At 40.8% G+C, this 22,026-nt stretch overlaps 1 protein-coding gene across 10 annotated transcripts in view; it reads left to right on the top strand.

The window, feature by feature from the left end:
- Positions 1 to 22,026, top strand: part of LOC105494095 (FTO alpha-ketoglutarate dependent dioxygenase) — a 445,404-nt gene that overhangs the window by 180,879 nt on the left and 242,499 nt on the right. For all 10 annotated transcript variants that reach the window (XR_011616468.1, XM_071084539.1, XM_071084538.1 and 7 more), the window contains one exon: positions 9,651 to 9,770. Coding sequence is in view for 9 of the 10 variants with exons in the window: in XM_071084539.1 (XP_070940640.1) it covers positions 9,651 to 9,770 (120 nt within the window). In the remaining variant the exon portion in view is untranslated. The remainder of the gene's footprint in view (positions 1 to 9,650; positions 9,771 to 22,026) is intronic.

Consider the following 22,026-nt stretch of genomic DNA (forward strand, 5'->3'; position numbering starts at 1 on the left):
TTTTGAGACAGAGTCTCGGTCCGTCACCCAGGCTGGAGTGTAGCGGCATGATCTCGGCTCACTATAACCTCCACCTCCCAGGTTCAAGTAATCCTCCTGCCTCAACCTCCTGAATAGGTGGGACTGCAGGTGCACGCACCACCACCCCTGGCTGATTTTTATATTTTTAGTAGAGACGAGGTTTCACCATGTTGGCCAGCCTGGTCTCGAACTCCTGACCTCAAGTGATCTGCCCACCTTGGCCTCCCAAAGTGCTGGGATTACAGTCGTAAGCCACCGTGCCTGGCAGGGCTTTCAAGAATTGTGAAAGATCTGAGATTCTACCCTACCTGCAAGCTAACAAGTTAATCTGCCACAGTTTCATATTGGTATAAGACGTGAGACTCTTAGGTCAGAGATGGAGGACACGTTATTACTTACATCAATAGCAGTCACCAGAGTGTCAGTATTTTTGTGTTAGTTCACAAACTTATTTTGTTCAGGCTGCAGTAACAAAATAGCATAAACCAGGTTGCTTGTAAACAACAGAAATTTATCCTCACTGTTCTGGAGGGTGGCAAGTTCAAGATCAGGTGGCGTCAAGTTCAAGATCTGGTGTCTGGTTGAGGACTTGTTTCATGATTCATAGATGGTACCCTCTCACTTTCCTTACATGGTGCAACGGCCAGGCGAGCTCCCTGTGGTCTCTTTTATAAGGCTACTCAACTCTTTTATGAAAGCCTTCATGATCTCTCACCTCTGAAAAGCCCCACCTCTTAATGCCATCGCCTCGGATGTTAGAATTTCAACAGAAGAATTTTGGAGGGACATGGCCGGGCACGGTGGCTCACGCATATAATCCCAGCATTTTGGGAGGCTGAGGCAGGCAGATCACAAGGTCGAGACCATCCTGGCTAACACAGTGAAACCCCGTCTCTACTAAAAAAATAATAATAATAATGATACAAAAATTAGTCAGGCGTGGTGGCGGGTGCCTGTAGTCCCAGCTACTCAGGAGGCTGAGGCAGGAGAATGGTGTGAACCCAGGAGGCGGAGCTTGCAGTGAGCCAAGATCGTGCCACTGCATTCCAGCCTGGGCAACAGAGTGAGACTCCATCTCAAAATAAATAAATAAATAAATAAATTAATTAATTAATTAAATAAAAAAGAATTTTGGAGGGACGTACACATACAGAGCATAGCATTCTCCCAGTGTTTCTATAGGGCAATGCAAAGTAGGCCAGATAACATGTACACATTGAGGGGTTACATTATAGGAGAGGAACCATGAGCTATGGAAACCTAGTCTTTTTCAAAGGATAGTAAGCATGCCTGTCTTTTGCTGTAGGTCAAGACACTGTCTTTATCTTCCAAGCCTATATGCACACCTGCCCTTTTGTTCTGGAGGGAGAAACTCTCTCTCTATCCAGGTTGTTGCTGTATAAACATCCTTGCGATGAGAGTCCGTAACACAGGACAGTCATTGCTTCCTCACAAGACACGCAGAAGCACAAGAGACTCAGGAAGAATAGTCTCCCAGCAAAGACTGCTGGGAATTGAGGATAGGCCCTGCGAGCAAGTGTCAATGCCTTGCTTTTCATTGACGAAATCAGTTGCAATTCTGCAGTCTGTGAGACCAGCAGGTCTGGATCCCATGGGTCAAAGTTTCACAAACTCTACTTTTCCCACTAATACCCTCTCAATATTTACTTTATCTTTGGACTCCATACATTGTTTAGTTACTTAATATTTTACTTTAAATCAACTCTTTTTTAACATATATAAATTTCTTTAAAAAGGAAGCTTTATATTGCTACTTTAAGTGGAAATCCAGTATCATTAGCCAAAAGAAAAAGTATCCAGAAAAATAGGTCCAATGAAAACAGAGTAATGTTATTACATTCCAGTAGATATTCTTGTCTGGAGGACGCTCTGAGCCTCAAGTTTCCTTTCTTCGTGTTAAGAAGGGAGATTAGTGGTAATGGTTGCACAGCTTCATACATTTTCTAATAATCATTGGAGTCTGCACTTACAATGTGTGAATTTTATGGCTGGTAAATTATACCTCAAAAAAAAAAAAAAACCATTGAAAAAAGGAGACACTAAAATGTGGTAGAGAACTGAAGTTCATTCACCTATCTGAGACTTTCTTTTTGATATAATAAGAAGGATTGATGAAGAATTTGAAGTTAAAAAATGTTCTCATGCATCCTTTCTATAATTAATTGCTGAGCATGTGCCAGACACTCTTCTAGGTGCTTTAGAATATATTGGTAAATAAAATAGACATTCTAGTACAGGGAGATGATGGTAAGTAATAAACATAATACATTGGTAAATCATACAGTATGTTAGAAGTTGCTAAGTGCTACAGAAAAAAAAACTGAGCAAGATGATGGAAACTGAGAGAACTAGAGAGCCTCCCTGTTGAAAAGATGTCGTTTGAGCAGAGAATTGAAGGACATGAGAGACAGCCATGTGGGTATCTGGGGAATTGCCTTTTGGGCAGAAGGAACAGCCACTGCAAAGGCTGTGTGGTGGGGGAATGTCTGGAGTCCATGGAACAGTCCAGGAACAGTACTGTTTGAGTGGAGGGAGTGAGGTTGCTACTTATAGGAGAAGAGGTCACAGAGGTAGTTCCAGGAGACTGGGGAGCAGCAGATTGTATAGGTCCTTGGAGGCCCTTGTAAGGACAAGGCCTTTCCTTTTTACTCTGCAGGAAACGGGGGCCCATTGAAGAGTTTTGAGCAAAGGAGAAATAATGTCATCTCCTATAGTGACATAATATCTTTTTAATGTCTTTATAAGTTATTTAATATCTTGTGAACTGCTCCACACTTTGTGAAACATTGTCATAATCTCCAGAGCCATAGGGGAAGCTGTTCTGCCTTTCAGGGGACTGGTAACCACTTCTAATGCTGAGCTCAGGTCTGACTTGCTTCCCTTCATTGTGCCTGATGGGTGTTCTACTTTCTGTCTTATTAGTAGTCCCTGCTGGAGGCATTGCTGATAGCCAGAACTTCAGGAAGGAAGACATTTATGGGCCTGATGACCTCACTGAATTAGACTGGAGAGCAAAGTTATGTCTTTCTGCATATTTACATTATAGAAATTCTAATCTTGAAATGTAGTTATTTCCTTCTCAAAAAATCTCATGGGCTGGGTGCGGTGGCTCACTCCTGTAATCCCAGCACTTTGGGAGGCCAAGGCGGGCGGATCACAAGGTCAGGAGATCGAGACCATCCTGGCTAACACTGTGAAACCCTGTCTCTACTGAAGATACAAAAAAATTAGCCGGGTGTGGTGGCGGGCACCTGTAGTCCCAGCTACTCAGGAGGCTGAGGCAGGAGAATGGTGTGAACCCAGGAGGCGGAGCTTGCAGTGAGCCGAGATTGCGCCACTACACTCCAGCCTGGGCGACAGAGTGAGACTCCGTCTCAAAAAAAAAAAAATAAATAAAACCTCACAATTTTTGTGTCAGACTAGCAGAATGGGTGCTTTCTTTAACGTGCATACAGGCTTTCTTATTTCCCTATCCTTTCTCATCTTTTGTGACTGTGATGTTTTGTTACCATCAATGGATGGGAGAAATCTGTAAAATCACACTGTGTATCTAACAGAATATTGTCATCTAAGTCTATCTGCTTCAGGCTGAGTGCGGTGGCTCACGCCTGTAATCCCAGCACTTTGGGAGGCCAAGGCGGTGGATCACCTGAGGTCAGGAGTTTGAGATCAGCCTGGCCAACATGGTGAAACCCTGTTTCTAGTAAAAATACAAAAAGTTAGCCAGGTGCGGTGGCGGGTATCTGTAATCCCACCTACTTGGGTGGCTGAGGCGGGAGAATCTCTTGAACCTGGGAAGCGGAAGTTGCAGTGAGCCGAGATTGTGCCATTGTACTCCAGCCTAGGCAACAAGGCCAAAACTCTGTCTCAAAAAAAAAAAAAAAAAATTTGTCTGCTTCAGAAAGTGACTGGCTGCTTTTGACCTTGTATGTTAGGCAGGTGGGGCAGAGATGTACTGTATCAGAAACCTCAGCCCCTGGGGTTGAATAGATACAGTGATCTTGAATTTAAATAGTGTGTGTGCCAGTCTTTACCATTCTCCCGATCTCTGATTCTTCAAGGTCATCTCCTTACTTTCACAATTAATTCCATATGTCAGGGCACATTGTCAGATATTGTTCTTTTGCCATACAAGTTGGCCTGGGATTTAGCAGTTGCATGCCTACTCTTTACTTTGTCCTATTGTTCAGTGAAAGCCCGCTCGTCCATAAGAGTTCTCCCAGTTGCTTGCTTGCTTGCCTATTTCTGCAAGGCCATGTGTCTTTGCTGGACAAATCATGGGATGAAACCCTCTATTTTACATACTGCAAGCTCTCAGTCTGTGTGGGTTGAGAAGTGGTTTGTTTTCCTTGTCTAGGATGGTTTCTAACTGAGCAGTTTTCGGAAGTTTGGGCATGTGTTTTGGAGTACCTTATTGGAGATATAGTTTTTCCAATTTAAGATGCTTAGGAAAGATTTTTGTTTAATTATAAGCAGAATCTTCTTCCATGTTATTAAATGGCCCACTTTCCTTTTTAAAGATAGTAAAATGTGGAATTCAGCCTCCTCTCTTAGTAAATGTCCCCTAGAAGAATGGAATGTTTGACGGTATTGTTTGGCTCTCATTTTCTTCTGACCAGACCTGTGGCTTCCTTATAACCACTGCAAAAGGGCCTTCATAGGGTACCTCTTTGTAGATAGAGCCTTACCATGTCTTCCTGGTCTAATTCCTTTCTCAGCAAAGTAACTTCTATCCGTTATTACAGTGAGACATTAATCCCAAGGGGCGTAGTCACACATCTCATGAGGGAACTTTATGGCTGACTTGGGACCATATCAAGAGCCTAAACAAACTCAGCAGAAGAAAAGTAGGTGACATTTACTGACCCATTGGAATGATGGAGATGATTTACAACTATATGGTGATAAAGTGGCTCAGAAATATTCTTTTGAAATCTTATTAGCTTTGCTTTCCAAGGCCTAAGTACCCAATGACTGAAGTCCAGATATGTGGGTTGATTCTATTCCTTTCTCCTCTTCTAGACTTATTTCCATTAAGTGCATGCTCAAAATCAGGGAGTTTGGTTTGTAAGTATCATGAAAACTTTGAGAGAACCCTGAGAGCTCCTACAGGTTGTCTCCCTGCTGCTGACGTCTTCAGGGATGTGTCACCTGTGGAATGTTCCTTGGCCCCAAGTCAGCATTTGCTCTCCTGACCGCTTGCCTCTTATTTCTGCTCTGTTAGCTATGAGCCTCCTTTGACGGCCTACAACTCTGGAGAAGGGAAGAATACCCAACTTCTGTCGTGGTTACCACTTCATCAGTCAGTCAATATGATTAGACATGGATGTTTGTTTGGTTTTTTAGCCCCAAAGTAATAAGGACTCGCTATATTTTGAGTCCTGCCTCTGGTTTTTGTGCAGTGTCCATGCTATAGCTTTCCTTCCTAATTTCCAAAGTTTGTTAACTCAGACTCTGAATCAAGCAGGTGGAAATATTTTTTTGCCTTCTTACTTAATTTTAAGGAGAGAGTCAGCTACTTCTTTCTGTTGGCAGGGGGGAACTGGTAAAGGTGGCATTTGGTTAAAATCCTGTAATAGTTTTTACCCACAACATCGAAATGAAAAAGTCAGGTCATGGAGTTGAATAGAAGGCATGCCACTGGATTTGATGTCCACAGAGATTGTATATCATGGGCAATATTTCAACTCATGAATAAAATTCGGTTGGGAGAAGGTCTTCAGTGTTGTTGAACGTTTCTGACTGGCATTAGTGGGAAGGGGTGGGCATGAATTGACGAGGACATTAAAGCTTCTCCTGGTCAGAAAATTTGTAAGATTGTGAGATGCTTGAGGACAGGAAGTCCAAAGCCTTGTGGTCTTGTTTAGTATGCACTCTTGACATCTAGCAAATAAATGCCTGACAGAGAGTAGGCAGTAATTATTTCTGTCTTACAGATGACGTAGCTATTCTGTAGTGGTACTTACTTTTGAACTGACTCCAGAGCCCATATTCTTTTTTTCTTTTAGAGACATGGCCTCACTGTGTTGCCCAGACTGGAGTGTAGCGGCGCAATCATGGCTCACTGCAAACTCGACCTCCTGGGTTCAAGTGATCCTCCTGCCTCAGCCATCTAAGTAGCTGGGAGCACAGGCAGGTGCCGCCACAACCATCTAACTGTTTATTTGTTTGTTTTGTAGAGATGAAGTCTCACCGTGTTGCCCAGGCTAGTTTCAAACTCCTGGGCTCAAGTGATCCTCCTGCCATGGCCTCTCAAAGTGCTGGGATTATAGGCCAGAGCCCTTATTTTTAACCATGATACTATCTGTCTCAAAAGATAGTTAGGCGTCCAAGGGAAGATGAAGGCATTATTTATTAAAATAGCCAGGGCTCTCTCTTTGCTCTCTTGTCCAATAGCACAGCCCCTAGATATAGCCTTCTCCTTGCTTCCAAGTTTTAATGTACTGAAATCCAGTTTCTAGTGTACCCTGATAGACTGGATGAACTAATTACATATGATAGTCTATTTCCAGAGTCACCATGGTTGCCAAGCCTTATCCATTCTGTCCTCTTCAACGGGCATAACCAGTCCAAAGACTGGCAAATCTTTTAAAACCTTGTCAACTCTTTCTAACATAGCTCTAACAAAGAGCTAACAGGCTCTTTCCATAGTGTGAACAAATTTTATGTGAAATCCATCAAAAGGAACTCATTTTTTTCTTGAACTATGTTGTTAAACCTGTATCTTCACAGAAGTTGAAACACATTTGTATTCATTCATCTTTCAAAGTACTCAAGGTTACATCTGTTAACCACTGTGCTTAACCATCTGTTAAGCACAGATAAGTTTTAGCAACTGTTGTATTAATATTGTGTCTACATTCCTTTTTTGTTTTGTTTTGTTTTGTTTAAACAGCTTTAACTGAAATCAGTCCTACATAGCAAACAAACATTTAGTTAATGTAAGCTAAAACTTTTTCATATGACTTGGTATTCTCAGGTTACTTATTTGAGCCATTTTCACCGTTGTTAAATCTTCACAAGTTGGTTTTGTTTGCCTCATGAAAATTCAATATGGATAAACAGAAAAAAAATTCTTTGCGGTAACAGGTGAAGATTATAATAGCTCCATGTCTATATATGGAATATGATCACCTTAGCAAAGCCAGACAACCCAGCATGAAGCTGTGGTGGCTCCACATTTTTTTTTTTTTTTTTGAGATGGAGTCTCGTCGTTCTGTCGCCCAGGCTGGAGTGCAGTGGCTTAATCTCGGCTCACTGCAAGCTCCACCTCCCAGGTTCATGCCATTCTCCTGCCTCAGCCTCCCGAGTAGCTGGGACTACAGGCGCCCGCCACCACACCTGGCTAATTTTTTGTAGTTTTAGTAGAGACGGGGTTTCACCATGTTAGCCAGGATGGTCTCGATCTCCTGACCTCGTGATCCACCCGTCTCGGCCTCCCAAAGTGCTGGGATTACAGGCGTGAGCCACCGCGCCCGGCCGGCTCCACATTTCTTTAGCCGGCAGTGGTAAAAAGAGTATTAAGATCAGTAGCATTGTACCTTGATTTTCAAGTTGATGAATGATAGAAGAATTAGAAAATGGATAGAAAATTTTTTATATTTCCATAGGTTAACTCAGCCCATCATCCAAATATGTTGGGATTATTTTAGTTGCAAAGGGCAAAACATTCAACCTGAACCGGCTTAAATAAAAACAGTTTCAGGAATAGTTTGATCAAGGGTCAGTTGATATCAGGATGTGGTTTTTGTCTTTTCGTCTTGCAGTTACCCCCTGTGTTGGCTCCATTCTTCCCATTGCTGGCAAAATAGCTGCAGAGTCTTCTTCCTGTAGTTTCTGATAGTCTTGAGACTTCTTCTGATTGGACATATTCCTATTGCTCTCAATCCTAGTTCTGTGACTACAGAATCTAGTGGGCCGATTGGCCTAGACCTGGGTTGCATATTCCACCCCTGGCGTTGGAGTTGGATCCTCTTCAGACCACATGGGCTGTTTGGGGAAGGGGTGGGTGGGATTTGACTGGAATAGGAGGACTGCCAAGGTGGCAAACAGTTGAAGTTTACCGTAGTAGATTCATCGGAAGGAAAGTAAGTTACTTGGGTATTTCTGATCTGAAAATCTGAAATTTGAGGTGCTCCAATATTCAGAGCTTTTTGAGCATAAACATGATGCTCAAAGGAAATGTTTATTGGAGAATTTCAGATTTTGGATTTGAAATGCTTGACCAGTAAGTATATAACACAAATATTCTAAAATCAGAAATCCTTTTGGTCTCAAGCATTTCAGATAAGGGATATTCAACTTGTACTAATATGTTTGCTACTCTTCTTTTTAACCTATTGTCACCTGCCCTGAGTTGACAAGTGACAATTTGAATGGCTTTGTAGGTTTAATGTGTGCCTCCATAATTAGTTTTATATATACAGGTTAAGATTATCACCAGCTCCTCCTGGCCCATGGGTAAGTTTTTTTTTGTTTTTGTTTTTGTTTTTTTTTTTTTTTTTTTGAGACGGAGTCTCGCTCTGTCGCCCAGGCTGGAGTGCAGTGGCACAATCTCGGCTCACTGCAAGCTCCGCCTCCCGGGTTCACACCATTCTCCTGCCTCAGCCTCCCGAGTAGCTGGGACTACAGGCGCCCGCCCCTGCGCCCGGCTAATTTTTTCTATTTTTAGTTGAGACGGGGTTTCACCATGGTCTCGATCTCCTGACCTTGTGATCCGCCCACCTCGGCCTCCCAAAGTGCTGGGATTATAGGCGTGAGCCACCACGCCCGGCCCATGGGTAAGTTATTTTAATTTATTGCAATTTAAGAAACTTATAATTAATATTTCCTAATATGTATCCATGTTTTGCTTTTAATATCAGCCTTAAATAAAGACATTTAATAAAAACACATTTGGTTTATGTCTTTCCCATCAAACATAGTACAGCTTACTTTATAATTAGGATCTCAGTATTTATTGTTGATTGACTTATAGTTTCCTCACATCTGACTAATAAATGTGATTGAAAACCCCTCTGTGGCGTGAGCTGGGTTGTGTAAGAGAATTTCAGCTTTTTAATTATTTTATTTTATTTTATTTTATTTTATTTTATTTTATTTTAACACAGAGACTCTTGCTCTGTTGCCCAGGCTGGATGGAATGCAGTGGCACAATTAGAGCTCATCCCAGCCTCAAACTCCTAGGCTCAAGGAATCCTCTTGCCTCAGCCTCCCAAGCAGCCAGGACGACCAGCACACACCACTGTGCTTGGCCAATTTATTTTTAATTGTTTTTGTAGAGACAGCATCTTGCAATGTTGCCCAGGCTAGGCTCAAACTCCTGGCCTCAAGCGATCCTCATGCCTCGGCCTGCCAAACTATTGAGATTATAGGCATGAACCAACACGTCTGGCCAGACCTCAGTTTTAAGACTATTCTTTTCTTAGCATTGCAGAAATGCTCTGGAGATGCCAGCTTATACTGGGAACTGGTTAGGCTGACCTTTCTCACCTTTTCTCATCCTATGGCCGTCAAATTACCGGAGGAGAATTAAAAGACGAAGTCATTGTCCTTGATTGTCTATCACAAGGGAATTAAAACCACCATCTTCTCTTTATGGTCCACAGGTCGAGTTTGAGTGGCTGAGGCAGTTTTGGTTTCAAGGCAATCGATACAGAAAGTGCACTGACTGGTGGTGTCAACCCATGGCTCAATTGGAAGCACTGTGGAAGAAGATGGAGGGTGTGGTAAGTCCATGAGGCCTGGGACCGACCGTGTTTTGTGGACTGCTGTGTTATACAAATCCTCCACTGCCTCATTTGCATAGGCAAATGTAGATTTAATTATTCCTAATTATCAAGTTAGGTTCTTCTTGGTAAGGTGATGGGTATAGCCAGGATTTTGTCAGTACAACCTCAATTTAGTTCAATAAGCATTTATATTATTTTCTCCTCATAAGGCATGTGCTGGACATATACTAGGAAGTGGTGATAAGAGGATAACAATTTGAAAATAGTATTTAACATTTATTTGCATTTTTATATGCATCAGGTGCTACTCTGTTTTCCCAGTATTAACTTAAAAAAATTTTACAGCAACGCTAAGAGGTATAGACAGTTTTCCAGGCCTGAATGTATGGATGTGAAAACTGAGGGACAGGGAAATGAAGGGCCTCCCCCAAGGTCACGGAGTAAGTGGCAAAGCAAGGGGGAACCCCAGGCAGGCTGGCTCCACAGCTTGTACTCTCAACCACTGTGATCCAACAGTTGAACAAGGAGAGGGGCACGAATATCACCAGGTATGACGTTAGCTAAAATGAAATCCGGTAATATATGTTAAATGTTAAAAGAAAATCACAGTTCCAGAGGAGGGAGCATTACATTGAGACCACTTGAGCTGGCTGGGATGGTGGTGAAATGGCAGATGTGGTTTTTGGCACCCTTGAATGCTGAGGAGTATGATGGGATGGCGGATCTGGGGATGAACTTTAGACTCCAGGAACTGTAAAAGGCAAGGCCAGAAGTGAGGAAGTCCGGTGTGACCAGAGCAAGGAGTGCAGATAATGTGGGAGAAATGCAGCTGGAAGGCAGGCTGAAGCCACATGGAGGTCTTGCATTAAGTCTTAATTAAAATAATAGTAATAATAATAATAGCAAACACTTACATAATACTTATTAAGTACCAGACATTATTCTGTGTGTTTTCTATATAATTTCTTTAACTTTTATGACACCCCATAACATAGGTGTAATGTATTCCCCATTTTTCTTTTTTCTTTTTTTTTTTTTTTTGAGACAGTGTCTCGCTCTGTCACCCAGGCTGGAGTGCAGTGGCGCGGTATCGGCTCACTGCAAGCTCCGCCTCCCGGATTCACGCTATTCTCCAGCCTCAGCCTCCTGAGTAGCTGGGACTACAGGCGCCTGCCACCGCACCTGGCTCATTTTTTGTATTTTTAGTAGAGACGGGGTTTCACCGTGGTCTCGATCTCCTGACCTTGTGATCCGCCCGCCTCGGCCTCCCAAAGTGCCGGGATTACAGGCATGAGCCAGCGCGCCCGGCCCTGTATTCCCCGTTTTTCTAACGAGGAGACCAAAACACAAAGGGTTTATGTAACTTCCTCAAGGTCACCCAGCTAACAGGTGAGGAAGCTGGAATTTGAACTCTAGAAGGCTGCCTCTGGGGTCCTTGCTCTTCACCACCTCACTGTTCTGCCTTCAAACAATCGGATTTGGAATGTAGTAGAAAAGTGGTAAACGCCTGCAAACTCTGGAGATAGTACCTCTGCACAGAATTTGAAATGTGCTGGAAACAATGAACTAATCTGCAAAAATGGATAGCTATTGCTAATCCCTATTTTATTTTTTTAAAGCCACTTTATTGGGGTATGATTGCCCTACAAAAAACTGTACTTATTTAATGTGTACAACCTGAGTTTAGAGATACGTGTACATTTGTGAAACCATCACAGCAGTCTATGCCATAAACCTATCCATCACCTCCAAAAGTTTTCTTCTGTCTTATTTATTATAATTATTATTTTTGTGATAAGAATATTTAACATAGGGTCTACCCTAATTCCTACTTTATAATAATGAAAATGTCAAGTCACAACTCTGAAGGCCCCAGTTTAAAAGTCGGGATCAGAATCCAAAAGTCCTTGCTTTCCAGACATCTCAAATCTTTAAATCGTACCTTTTCATGGATATGTGTCTGGGGAAGGAATGTTATAATCCTTTTAATGTATTAATAGTATCACAAAAATTGATTTCTCCAAAGACCTGAATCAATGCAAAACCGAGCATTGTGAAACTGAATTGGAGTTAATGAAAAGTCTGTGCCTAAATCCCCTTGGTCAGTTCTGTTCCTAAACTAAGCCTGTTATGAGTACTCTCCATTTTTATGGGCTTCTTATATAAAGGCAGCTTCAGTTTCAGGGCAACGTTTTTTTTTCCTCCTACTGTGTAATTCTGATTTTGTCCATTTACATATGAGTTAGAACCTCTTAACTTGATGAACCTTGGCTCTAAGACATCAGCTTGACTTTGAAGTTGTAATTTGACAACTCTGTGAATTAGAGTTGAAGAGCAAATAAGAAAGGAGCTCTTAATGATTTTTTTTTTTTTTTTTTGAGACGGAGTCTTGCTCTGTCATCCAGCCTGGAGTGCAATGGCACGATCTCAGCTCCCTGCAACCTCCGCCTCCTGGGTTCAAGCAATTCTCCTGCCTCAGCCTCCCGAGTAGCTGGGATTACAGGTGCCCGCCACTGTGCCTGCCTAATTTTCGTATTTTTTAGAAGAGACAGAGTTTCACCATGTTGGCCAGGCTGGTCTCCAACTTCTGACCTCAGGTAATCTGCCCATCTCAGCCTCCTAAAGTGTTGGGATTACAGGCGTGAACCACCGTACTTGGCCCTTGATTTTGTTTTTGTTCAAGAGCCTTTTTTTTTTTTTTTGTAAAATCTAGCCCAGCAAGGTGGCTTATACCTGTCTTCTCAGCATTTTGGGAGGCCAAATTGGGAGGATTCCTTGAGCCCAGGAGTTTGAGACTAGTGTGGGCAACATAGTGAGACCTCATCTGTACGAAATAAAAAACATTATCCGCCTGTGGTGGTGCGTGCCTATAGTCTGAGCTACTTGGGAGGCTGAGGTGAGAGGATCATTGGAGCCCAGGAGGTCAAGGCTACAGTGAGCTGTGATCGCGTTACTGCGCTCTAGCCTGGGTGACAGAGTGAGACCTTGTCTCACGTACACACACACACACACACACACACACACACACAAAATAAAATACTGGTATTGTGAGCTTACCAGTGATATTCATTATGAATTCATTTAAGGGATTTAGTTATATCTACGTAAATTGGTGCATAAATAATTTGAAGGTGGTGGCACATTCGTTAAGAGAAAATATCTTTTGTTTTGTCGCTCTTGTATAAAAAATACCAAAAGGAAAAGCAATTCTGCGAACTCTCTGGCCCAAGTTTCCCAGCAGTTGGCATGGAATTCCTAAGTGTTCTGAGGGAGATCAGTGGCCTCAGTGTCTCTCCTCAGCATGCCTTGGGATGATCTTTATCAGCAGAGTCAAGAGTTAGGCCCAGATAAAAGGGATGTTTCTTTTTTTTTTTTTTTTGAGACGGAGTCTCGCTCTGTTGCCCAGGCTGAAGTGCAGTGGCCGGATCTCAGCTCACTGCAAGCTCCGTCTCCCGGGTTCACGCCATTCTCCTGCCTCAGCCTCCCGAGTAGCTGGGACTACAGGCGCCCGCCACCTCGTCCGGCTAGTTTTTTTTTTGTATTTTTAGTAGAGACGGGGTTTCACCGTGTTAGCCAGGATGGTCTCGATCTCCTGACCTCGTGATCCACCCGTCTCAGCCTCCCAAAGTGCTGGGATTACAGGCTTGAGCCACCGTGCCCGGCCAAAAGGGATGTTTCTTCCAAATTAAATGTAAGCATTGCTTCAAGCCTTTTACAAATGACTTCTTACAAATTCAAGTAATTTCTTTTTTCTATTGGAAAAGACAGAACAGAATAATTGTTGGATGGGTCTACGGTTCTGTGGCTGTGTTCGTGCAGTGCCATCTGGTATTTGTATACTCGGGTGGAATTGGCAGTGGCTGGTTAGATTTCCACTTGGTACCAGCCCACCTCATATTTTCTCAGTTGCCAGCAGTAGGGGGCAATGTTGAGCTACCAGATTGAGGCCCCAAGATGTTAGCCTTTCAGGAAAATGCATACAAAAATACCATTAACTGTCAAGAATTATCCCTGTTGCTTCAAGTTAGCTGTAATCTCCAAGATTCCATAACACAGGATATCAGTTGTGGGTTAACAAATTCAACAGCAATTTACCATAAAAAGTACAGTGTTTGGTGCACATTTGGATTGTATAGCATTAGACTAATCCAAATGGAATTTCTGAGTGTCCTCACTTTGCTTCCAGGGACTATCTGACTCAAAATGATGATCATTTTAGACAAACGATTCTTTTTTATCTTTATGCTTTTTTTGAATTGTAAAATCATGTGTGTGTTGTGGAAGGATTTCTTTAATCAGTGCATTTTGTCCTGCAAAATATCATCGATCTCTTTTGCTGAGAAAATAAAATAAAAAACCTCAGGGAATATGTACATTACTTTTCCCCTTTTGCTTATGAGTAAAGCAACCTTTATCGGCCCTTGTACGAGGGAAGAGACTAGCGCTGTGATTTCTGTCTTTGTGTTCTTTTTTCACTTTGTGGTTGGAAGGTGTAGTCTCAGGAAGGATATAGAAGAATGGAAAATGAGCTTTGAAATCGCTTTTCTTCCATTAATGGTAATTGCTTCACATGTCATAACCAGTCACATATTTCAAAAAGTTTAGTCAGCTGTCTCTAAAACTCCCCCATCCTCCACTTCCCATTTCCTGTCCCAGCAAACACCATTTTTATCACACTGTTTATTCTTGCCATTTTTCTCCCGGCGGATAGTTTTACTCCGTCCATGCTCTTGTGATGTAAATGTTAAACCTTATATTTGAATGACATTCTGATAAAATATCACATTTTCCCTGAATATTACCTCATGAATGTATGAGCCATTAAGCCCAAAGCAACATAACCCTTTCTTGTAACCCAGGAATTTAGTCTGGCCTTTCCCCTCCTCTTTGCTCCCTATTGAGGATGGCATTATAACACTATAATACTATTCAAATATTTGTTTTTTATTTTAATTTTTTAAAAACCCGATGCACTTCCTTCCCGCCACCGCCCCCGCCATCCAAGATGATTGTGTTATGAGAAGACTCTTCAGGATAAGAGAGAGTTACCATTTGAAAGAAACTGTGCAACTGCTTTGCTTTCTGGGTAAAGAGAAATATGAAAAGCTAAAGTCTCCTGTGAGGTGAGGAAGTCTTGCTGTAGCCAGAGATTCAACGGATAGGCCATTTGTCTCTCAGGGTCTGGTATCGCTCTTTGCAAAACTGACATTTATTTTACCTATAAAAATGTTTTAACACTATCAAATTCACAATGATACAGAAAAGAATGCTAGGTGCGAAATCCTCTAAATTGGTGACATTTATTCCTTTCCTATTGACCTTAAAAAAAAAAAAAGGTCAATTTGGTATAATCCAGTGGAAATATTTGACAATCGTTTTCAGAGTAAACATTTTCAAAAGTATTGATGATTTCTATACTGGAGAGAAATTCTTCTGGCTGTTTTCCTTGGTTTTTTTCTTTTAGAAGAAAAAGTAGATCCTGATGGTTTTGAATATTTTTAATTGCATTTCCTGTTCTGACAATTCCTTGTGCTGTTATAGCAATGCATTTAAATGGCAGTTGGCCTTAATAACCTTTATTGACTTTAGTGGGTAGGAGCCAAGACTGGATTATTTTAATGTATCCGTTTTGAAACAGTGTAAAACACAACATATAATTATGTTAGGTAAGCTATAGGCTACATTTATTTCTATCCATTTATGTTAAAATTTGGCACAGGAGAGCAGAGAGATGTGGAAAATGAGTAGGTGTTTTATTTAATAATGTAACCAGTTTCTTGTTGTTAAAGTTTTAAGAGAGAAATGTACTTAAGAAGGTAAAGGTTGTCCCTGACAAGTTAGTTATAATAGTTTAACTTTAAGATGAGTCATGCCTTTTCCCCTGCTATTTTGGCCTGTGTAAATCATCTGGGAAGGCCCTTGCCAGGAGCCTGCCCGTGGCTGTGTGGATGAGTCTTCCTCAGCGTAGGTTACACTTCATGTAGGTTACACAGTCATAGGGAATGATTGAGCCGAGCAGTAGTTTGTTTATTTTTGGAGAGATTAATGAAGCTCTCATCAGAGTGCTTTAGAATAAATTCTTTAAAACTGAATATAGGAACAAGGTTGCTTTTCCATTTACTGAAATATTTACTGAGTATACTGGTATTTGCTATTGTATTATAGTTCAATTAGCTAAGTTTATTTTAAACTTCCTTCTAGGATTGAAAATTTTGGGGGATGTGCAGAAGAAAGTGATGTAAATATAAATATTGAATTTTTTTTGTTTGCATTAATGGGAAAGTCACCAATTGTTGTGTGTGTGTGTGTGTGTGTGTATAATTTTTTTCTCCCTTCTTTTCAGTGTTAATGTGCACAGTAAGTTACATCAGCCAACATAATCCAGTCTCCTCATTTTTTCAGGGTTAGCATTTCTGATTTAGGAGCAGAGTATATTATAATAATTTAGGATCCTATGTGAGATGTCTAGTGGTTTTAAATTAAAATGTAAATTCTCTTTTTTGACTGGGGCAGTGCTGAGTGACTCAAGATAAGCACAGATTAGAGGTGGATAAAGAGTCATAAGCATCCAAAAATTCAGTTTCTGAAACCGGTATGCAGACCTTTATGTTTAGTTTTGAAAATTTGGAAAAACGAAAAAGTCACTTGCAGCTGGAGCAGCTTAAAATCTTTGGTTTAAATCTTTGGTTTTTGGTTATCTTAAAAGTGTTCAGGGAAGCTCGATTCTTTCCATTCTCCTTCCTACCCACCCACTCCAATTCCCCACCCACTCCAATTCCCCACAGCTATATTGTTCTATTAAAAGTAAAACATCTCGGGAGAAATTTTACATGTGATTTAGCAATGAATTTCTTACACGTTTTGATTCCTTTTTTGATTATCTTATGAATTTCAGAGTTTTCCATTTTTTTTCCCTAAGCGTCTGCACCTTTAGTAAGGAATTTTACAAGAAAGTGTTGTGTATCCTGTCTTTTCGGGAAAAAAGAATATACAATTCCAAGAGAATTCAGGCTTAAGCCTCAAAAACACAGTGTGCATCGAAAGCACAAAGGACTGTGTTTATGATTCTCTTTGAAGTGTTTTTGCAACTGGATAAGGAAAATTTTAGAAACCGTCTGATAGTGTTCAGGGTAAATACTTAAACCCCTTTAGAGAATTTCACACACAGATACTGTGCAGCAGAAAAAAGGGATACTTATGTTTCTTAAAGCTGCTACAGCCTACAGCTTTGTACTTAAAGACAGAGGTGTTGAATAGAATTCTACTGAGGATACATCCAGTGACAATATCTCCAGGAACATCAGAGCAAACCAGTGGGTAGGACTTTCTGTTTTTAACCCTTACATGAGCTGTGTGAGAGTTGAGCTTTATTGGTACCAAGTCCTAGGATGTGCCTGGTACATCTCAGGAATGTTAAGAGGATCGTTCCTAGTGCCTCTGCTCTGCACACAATAGGAGCAAGACTAAAAATGCTGAAGATGCTGAGACAAAGTGACAGGAGCTAGGAAATTCCAAGTGACAGCCTTGCCATCTCTCTTAACTCTTAGTGTGTGGAGAGAAAAACTGGAGTAAACAGCCAGGGTTTCTGTTTTAACCTCGGTTCTGTAGGATTTGGCTAAATTTTGACAACCTTCGTTAAACACACGCACGTACATGTGCACACACACACATATGCACATTTCACACATTCTATATGTAAAGAAAAAAAGATGAATTCTGCTGCTTTAAATAGTTTTAACCATCCTGAAATTCAAATTGATGTAAAGGTGTAAAGATCCTGCTATTTTCCCTGGGGTGCTATTTTAGCCTTGGCTGCTGGAATTTATTTTGGATTGCTTTGACTAGCAGACCATCATAGCATTTCAGATATGAATTAAGAAACCCTGGTGCAGGATTGGAATGTCAGAAATTTCTATTTTTCCTGGAGAAGATATAACATAAAACAAATGATATACCTTATTTCATCTAGGTTGTTTTTTTTGGGGGGGAGGTGGGGAGCATGGTAGAGGGATTAAATTCAGCTCTAGTCTGTTATTTACTTTATTATAATTACCTCTGAAATATCCTAGAAGAATCTCAGTCTAGAAGAATGAAGTAGTTTGCAAAATAATAATAATAATCATCAGACCTGCAGTTTTGAAAGAGAAGCAAGATTTCCAAAGGATGTCATGCCATTTATTTGGAATATTGTCAAGATGTTAAAATCTTTTTTTTCCCCAAGTTGGTTAAGGAATAATCGCTAAACCTGTTACCTTTTGAAGAGTATTGTTATGATGATCCAATGAGAAAGTTTGTAAAATATGAAACACATAAATGCAAGGTATCACCAGTATTGATTTTAGAAGGAAGTGTGAACAGTCTTCAGCTGAGGAATCCTTACTTCGAGGCCGGTTGACCGAGTCTTCCTTGGTGACAGCATCCCTTTCCTTTCCTCATTTTCCTTCCTCTGGAGCTGGGGTTCAGTCCAGGAGCTAAAGGGACTCACAACAATTTGGAACTCATTGCTCCTCTTGCAATGCGTCTATCCACTGTGGGTTAAATACTTCGGGAGGCTGGGCTGGGAATCTTTCCATATTGTACAAAAATGTCTCTATGGAGAAATGTGCTCCCAGTGCCAAAAAATGACTTACCAGAGAGCCCCGGGAACACATTAAGTTGGCCCTTCCATGCCTTATGGGTAACATAACCACCATCCTGTTCCCTCCTCGTTGACATCTGCAAAATAATGACCCTTTTTTAACCAAAGGGAACTGTGATCTATTTTTTCTGCATTCCTGAAAGGATCTCTGTGATTGTAGATGATATTTTTAATAGCATCTTTTCCTAACAAGTTAAATGTGATTGACGTGTTTTTTTTCATTTTCTTTGCATGATCTCAGTCCATCTGGAACCACCTGTGACAGTCTCAATTGTAAATTTTTCCTTCAGATGTATAAAAATCTCAGGCAGATCATCTCCTACTTGTTTTTTTTTTTAATACCACTCAATGAATCTCCTACTTATTTTGATTGACAAAATTAGCTTTCAACTAAAAATCTGGAGTCTTCGGCACTATTCATAATTAAAGTTTAATGTTTTACACATACCTGCATAGCCATATCTGCATTGGTTATAAAGACTTAGAACTGGTGGTAGCTTGAACATATATAGCCCTCTTATTAAATATTATTGATTGAAATGACAGATTATGAAATATCCAGAATTATGCATCAGATGTTCTTTAACAGATGTTGGGGGATTAAGAGGTTTCATATTTTACTTAATGACATAAACTTTTCATGCAGTTAGCAGTGACATTTTTTAAAGGATGGGAGTGGTGGCATAGACCAATGCCTGTAATACATTCATGTGTTTCTGATACTGAAGTTTCGTGTCTTGGACACCTGAACATTGTTTGGGAAGGGTGGGCAGTATTCAGCCATCCAGTAATAAACATCTCAAAGGTAACATATCCAAAACCCACGGTTTGATTTCTGTAATCCCTAGTGTTTCACAGTTCAGTAATTTGAACCATCCAGTTGCCCAGACTAAAACCTTGGAGTCTTCTTGATGTATCTCTTGATTTATCAGTGAATCCAGTTAGCTCTACTTTCAAAATATACTCATGACCTGACTACCCATCACTACCTCCTGTGCTACCACCTTGGTAAAAACTACCATCGTTTATAAAATAGCCTCTCAACCAGCTTTCCTGCTTCTAATACCCTATGTCCATCCCAATCAGAATGTTCCTTTGAGATACAAGGCAGGTCGTCATTTCACTCCCCTGTTTCAAACCTACTATCACGTTTAGAAATCCACCTTCCTTGCAATGGCCTAATGCCCTGCAGGATCTGTCCATTCCTCGACCTCCATCAGTGCTCCCCCTCTTTCCCTCCCCTAACATCTGCCGTATTATGTCTAGAACATGCCCAGCCCACTCTTGCCCAGGATTTTTGCGTAAGCCGCTGCCCCTGTCTTGAATGTCCGTCCTTCTGTAATTTACATGACTCTCTCCCTCATTTCATTCAGTTGCTCATATCACTTTCCTGGAGAGAGTTGCTCTGACCAAGCACTCTCTTATTGTAGCAGGGACTTACTCTTTTCTACTGTACTCTTAACACTTTCCACCAACTGCGATTATCCCATATATCCATTTGTTGTCTGTCTCTACCTGAAATAATCTCCATGAGGGCAGCAGGGACTTGGTCTGTTTTAGTCACTCTTATTTCCCCAACCTCTAGAACAGCATCTGCTGCATAGGAGGTACTCGACACATGTTTGTTAAAAGCAAGAGTTCACGTGAGGTCTGTGTTCTAGTCCTGCCTTTTCCTCCTACCCATGTTGATCAGTGTGGCCTTAAATCTTTTATGTATTTATTTATTTATTTTGAGACAGTCTTACTCTGTCACCTAGGCTAGAGTACAGTGGTATGATCATGGCTCACTGTAGCCTCAAGCTCCTGGGCTCAAGTGATTTGCCCACCTCAGCCTCCTGAGAAGCTAGGACTACAAGCCACCATGCCTGCCTATTTATTTTTATTTTTGCAGAGATAGGTTCTTGCTGTGTTACCCAGGCTGGTCTTGAACTCCTGGCCTTAAAGTCATCCTCTCACCTTGGCCTCCCAAAATGCTGGGATTACAGGTGTGAGTAACAGTACCTGGCCAATAAATTCTTTTTAACTTTATACCTTTTCCTAAAGTGTTACCTCTTATTACCTGCTTCACAGGAATATTTTTGGGTTAGTTTTATTCTTAAACAAACATAACTCTCAAAATAATACCCCAAACATCTTTAACTTCTTTTTAAAAACAAAATAATATTGAGGGCACAGAGGAAAGTCTTGTTTTATGCCTCTGGCATTTATAGCTGAGAAGGTTGAGCAATCACAGGCAAACAACTTATGCAAATATGGAAAATCTTTTTTTTTTTTTTTTATGAGAGGATTAAGTAGCTTATTAGTTTCCCAGAGTACCAGTGTTGCTAAAAGTTACAATCATAGTGTTTTGTCTTATTTGTTATCATCTTTCATGTTTTAGATTTCCCTCTTCTGGTAAAACTTAGTAAATTGTCACAAAATTAAATGACTTCTCCAACAAAGCTTGGACTTTCCTGTTACAAATTTTCAAAATTATATAGAGAAAGCAGCATGGGCTGGACAGGTTTTGGGCACAGAACTAGGGAAGTCCCTGAGGAGTAAACTGACTTCCTCTAGACAAGCTGAAAACTGATTAAAATATTTATCATCCTTTGGGTATGCAATAGCTTTTGATGATGGAAGGCATATTAATATTCATCTTTGCTGCTTGTCTACACTTCAGACAGATCCCAGGAAAGGATGTTCAAATGACCAGTTTTCTTTCCTCACCAGGAGTCCTTGAGAAACCAGTACAGCTTGGAACCAAGAAATGCCTTGTGATGTGGATTGAGCTTTTCCTTTGGGGGATGGGAATGGGAGAATACAAACCAGGGGAGACCTTTGGACTGGAAAGCTTTAAAGGATGACTGCTTTCTCACAGGAAGTCTTTTGCCAGAACAAAGGAAAAAGTTTGGTTGTAATTCTATAAGCAGCAGAACTGTTATTGCTTATCTGAATACATGAAGCTGACTTCATTCCTTAGGTAAAGTCGGAAGATCGAAGCCTTATACAAGCTGAAGATTTTTCTTCCTCCCCACCAACCACCCCACCACTTTGTTGTAGAAGGAGAGAAATCAGTTGTATTTGCAGCTGATGCTCAGGTCTTCCGACTGGTTCTAGAGTGCCCCATCTCCGTTTTATCCTGAGACAGAATTTGGATGCATATGGCGTCCACATAGCCTGGCATAAGTAGCGCAGGGTGGCCCTCTGGGATTCTCAGGATCTGTCTTTTTTTTTTTTTTTTTCTTTAATGTGAGAAAGAGTCTGGCTTTATTAGTTGAGTTAATTATGCAGTGTTGTTTTTTGTCTAGATTGAAACAGCCTTGATTACATTTTTGGTTGCAAATAAGACCTCTGAAAGAACTCAATCTTTGTATGAACAGTCTGAAAAACCTGAAAGTTAAATAGAATATTCTCATAAAAAGGGCAATGTGTTAAGACTCTTGGTTTCTGTCTTTTAAATCTGAAAATTCAGAATCCTCTTCTCTCGCATTTCAGTTATTATTATTCCACACTACTGAGATATTTTGATGAAAGGTAACCTTAAACATTGGACAATAATTATGTTTGAAATCTATTTTAATATAGTGACATCAGAAGTGCTCTTTCTTCATCCCAGTCATTTAATCATTCATC

The sequence above is a fragment of the Macaca nemestrina genome, chromosome 18 (genome assembly GCF_043159975.1).
Source record: "Macaca nemestrina isolate mMacNem1 chromosome 18, mMacNem.hap1, whole genome shotgun sequence".
NCBI classification, from domain to species: Eukaryota; Metazoa; Chordata; class Mammalia; order Primates; family Cercopithecidae; genus Macaca; species Macaca nemestrina.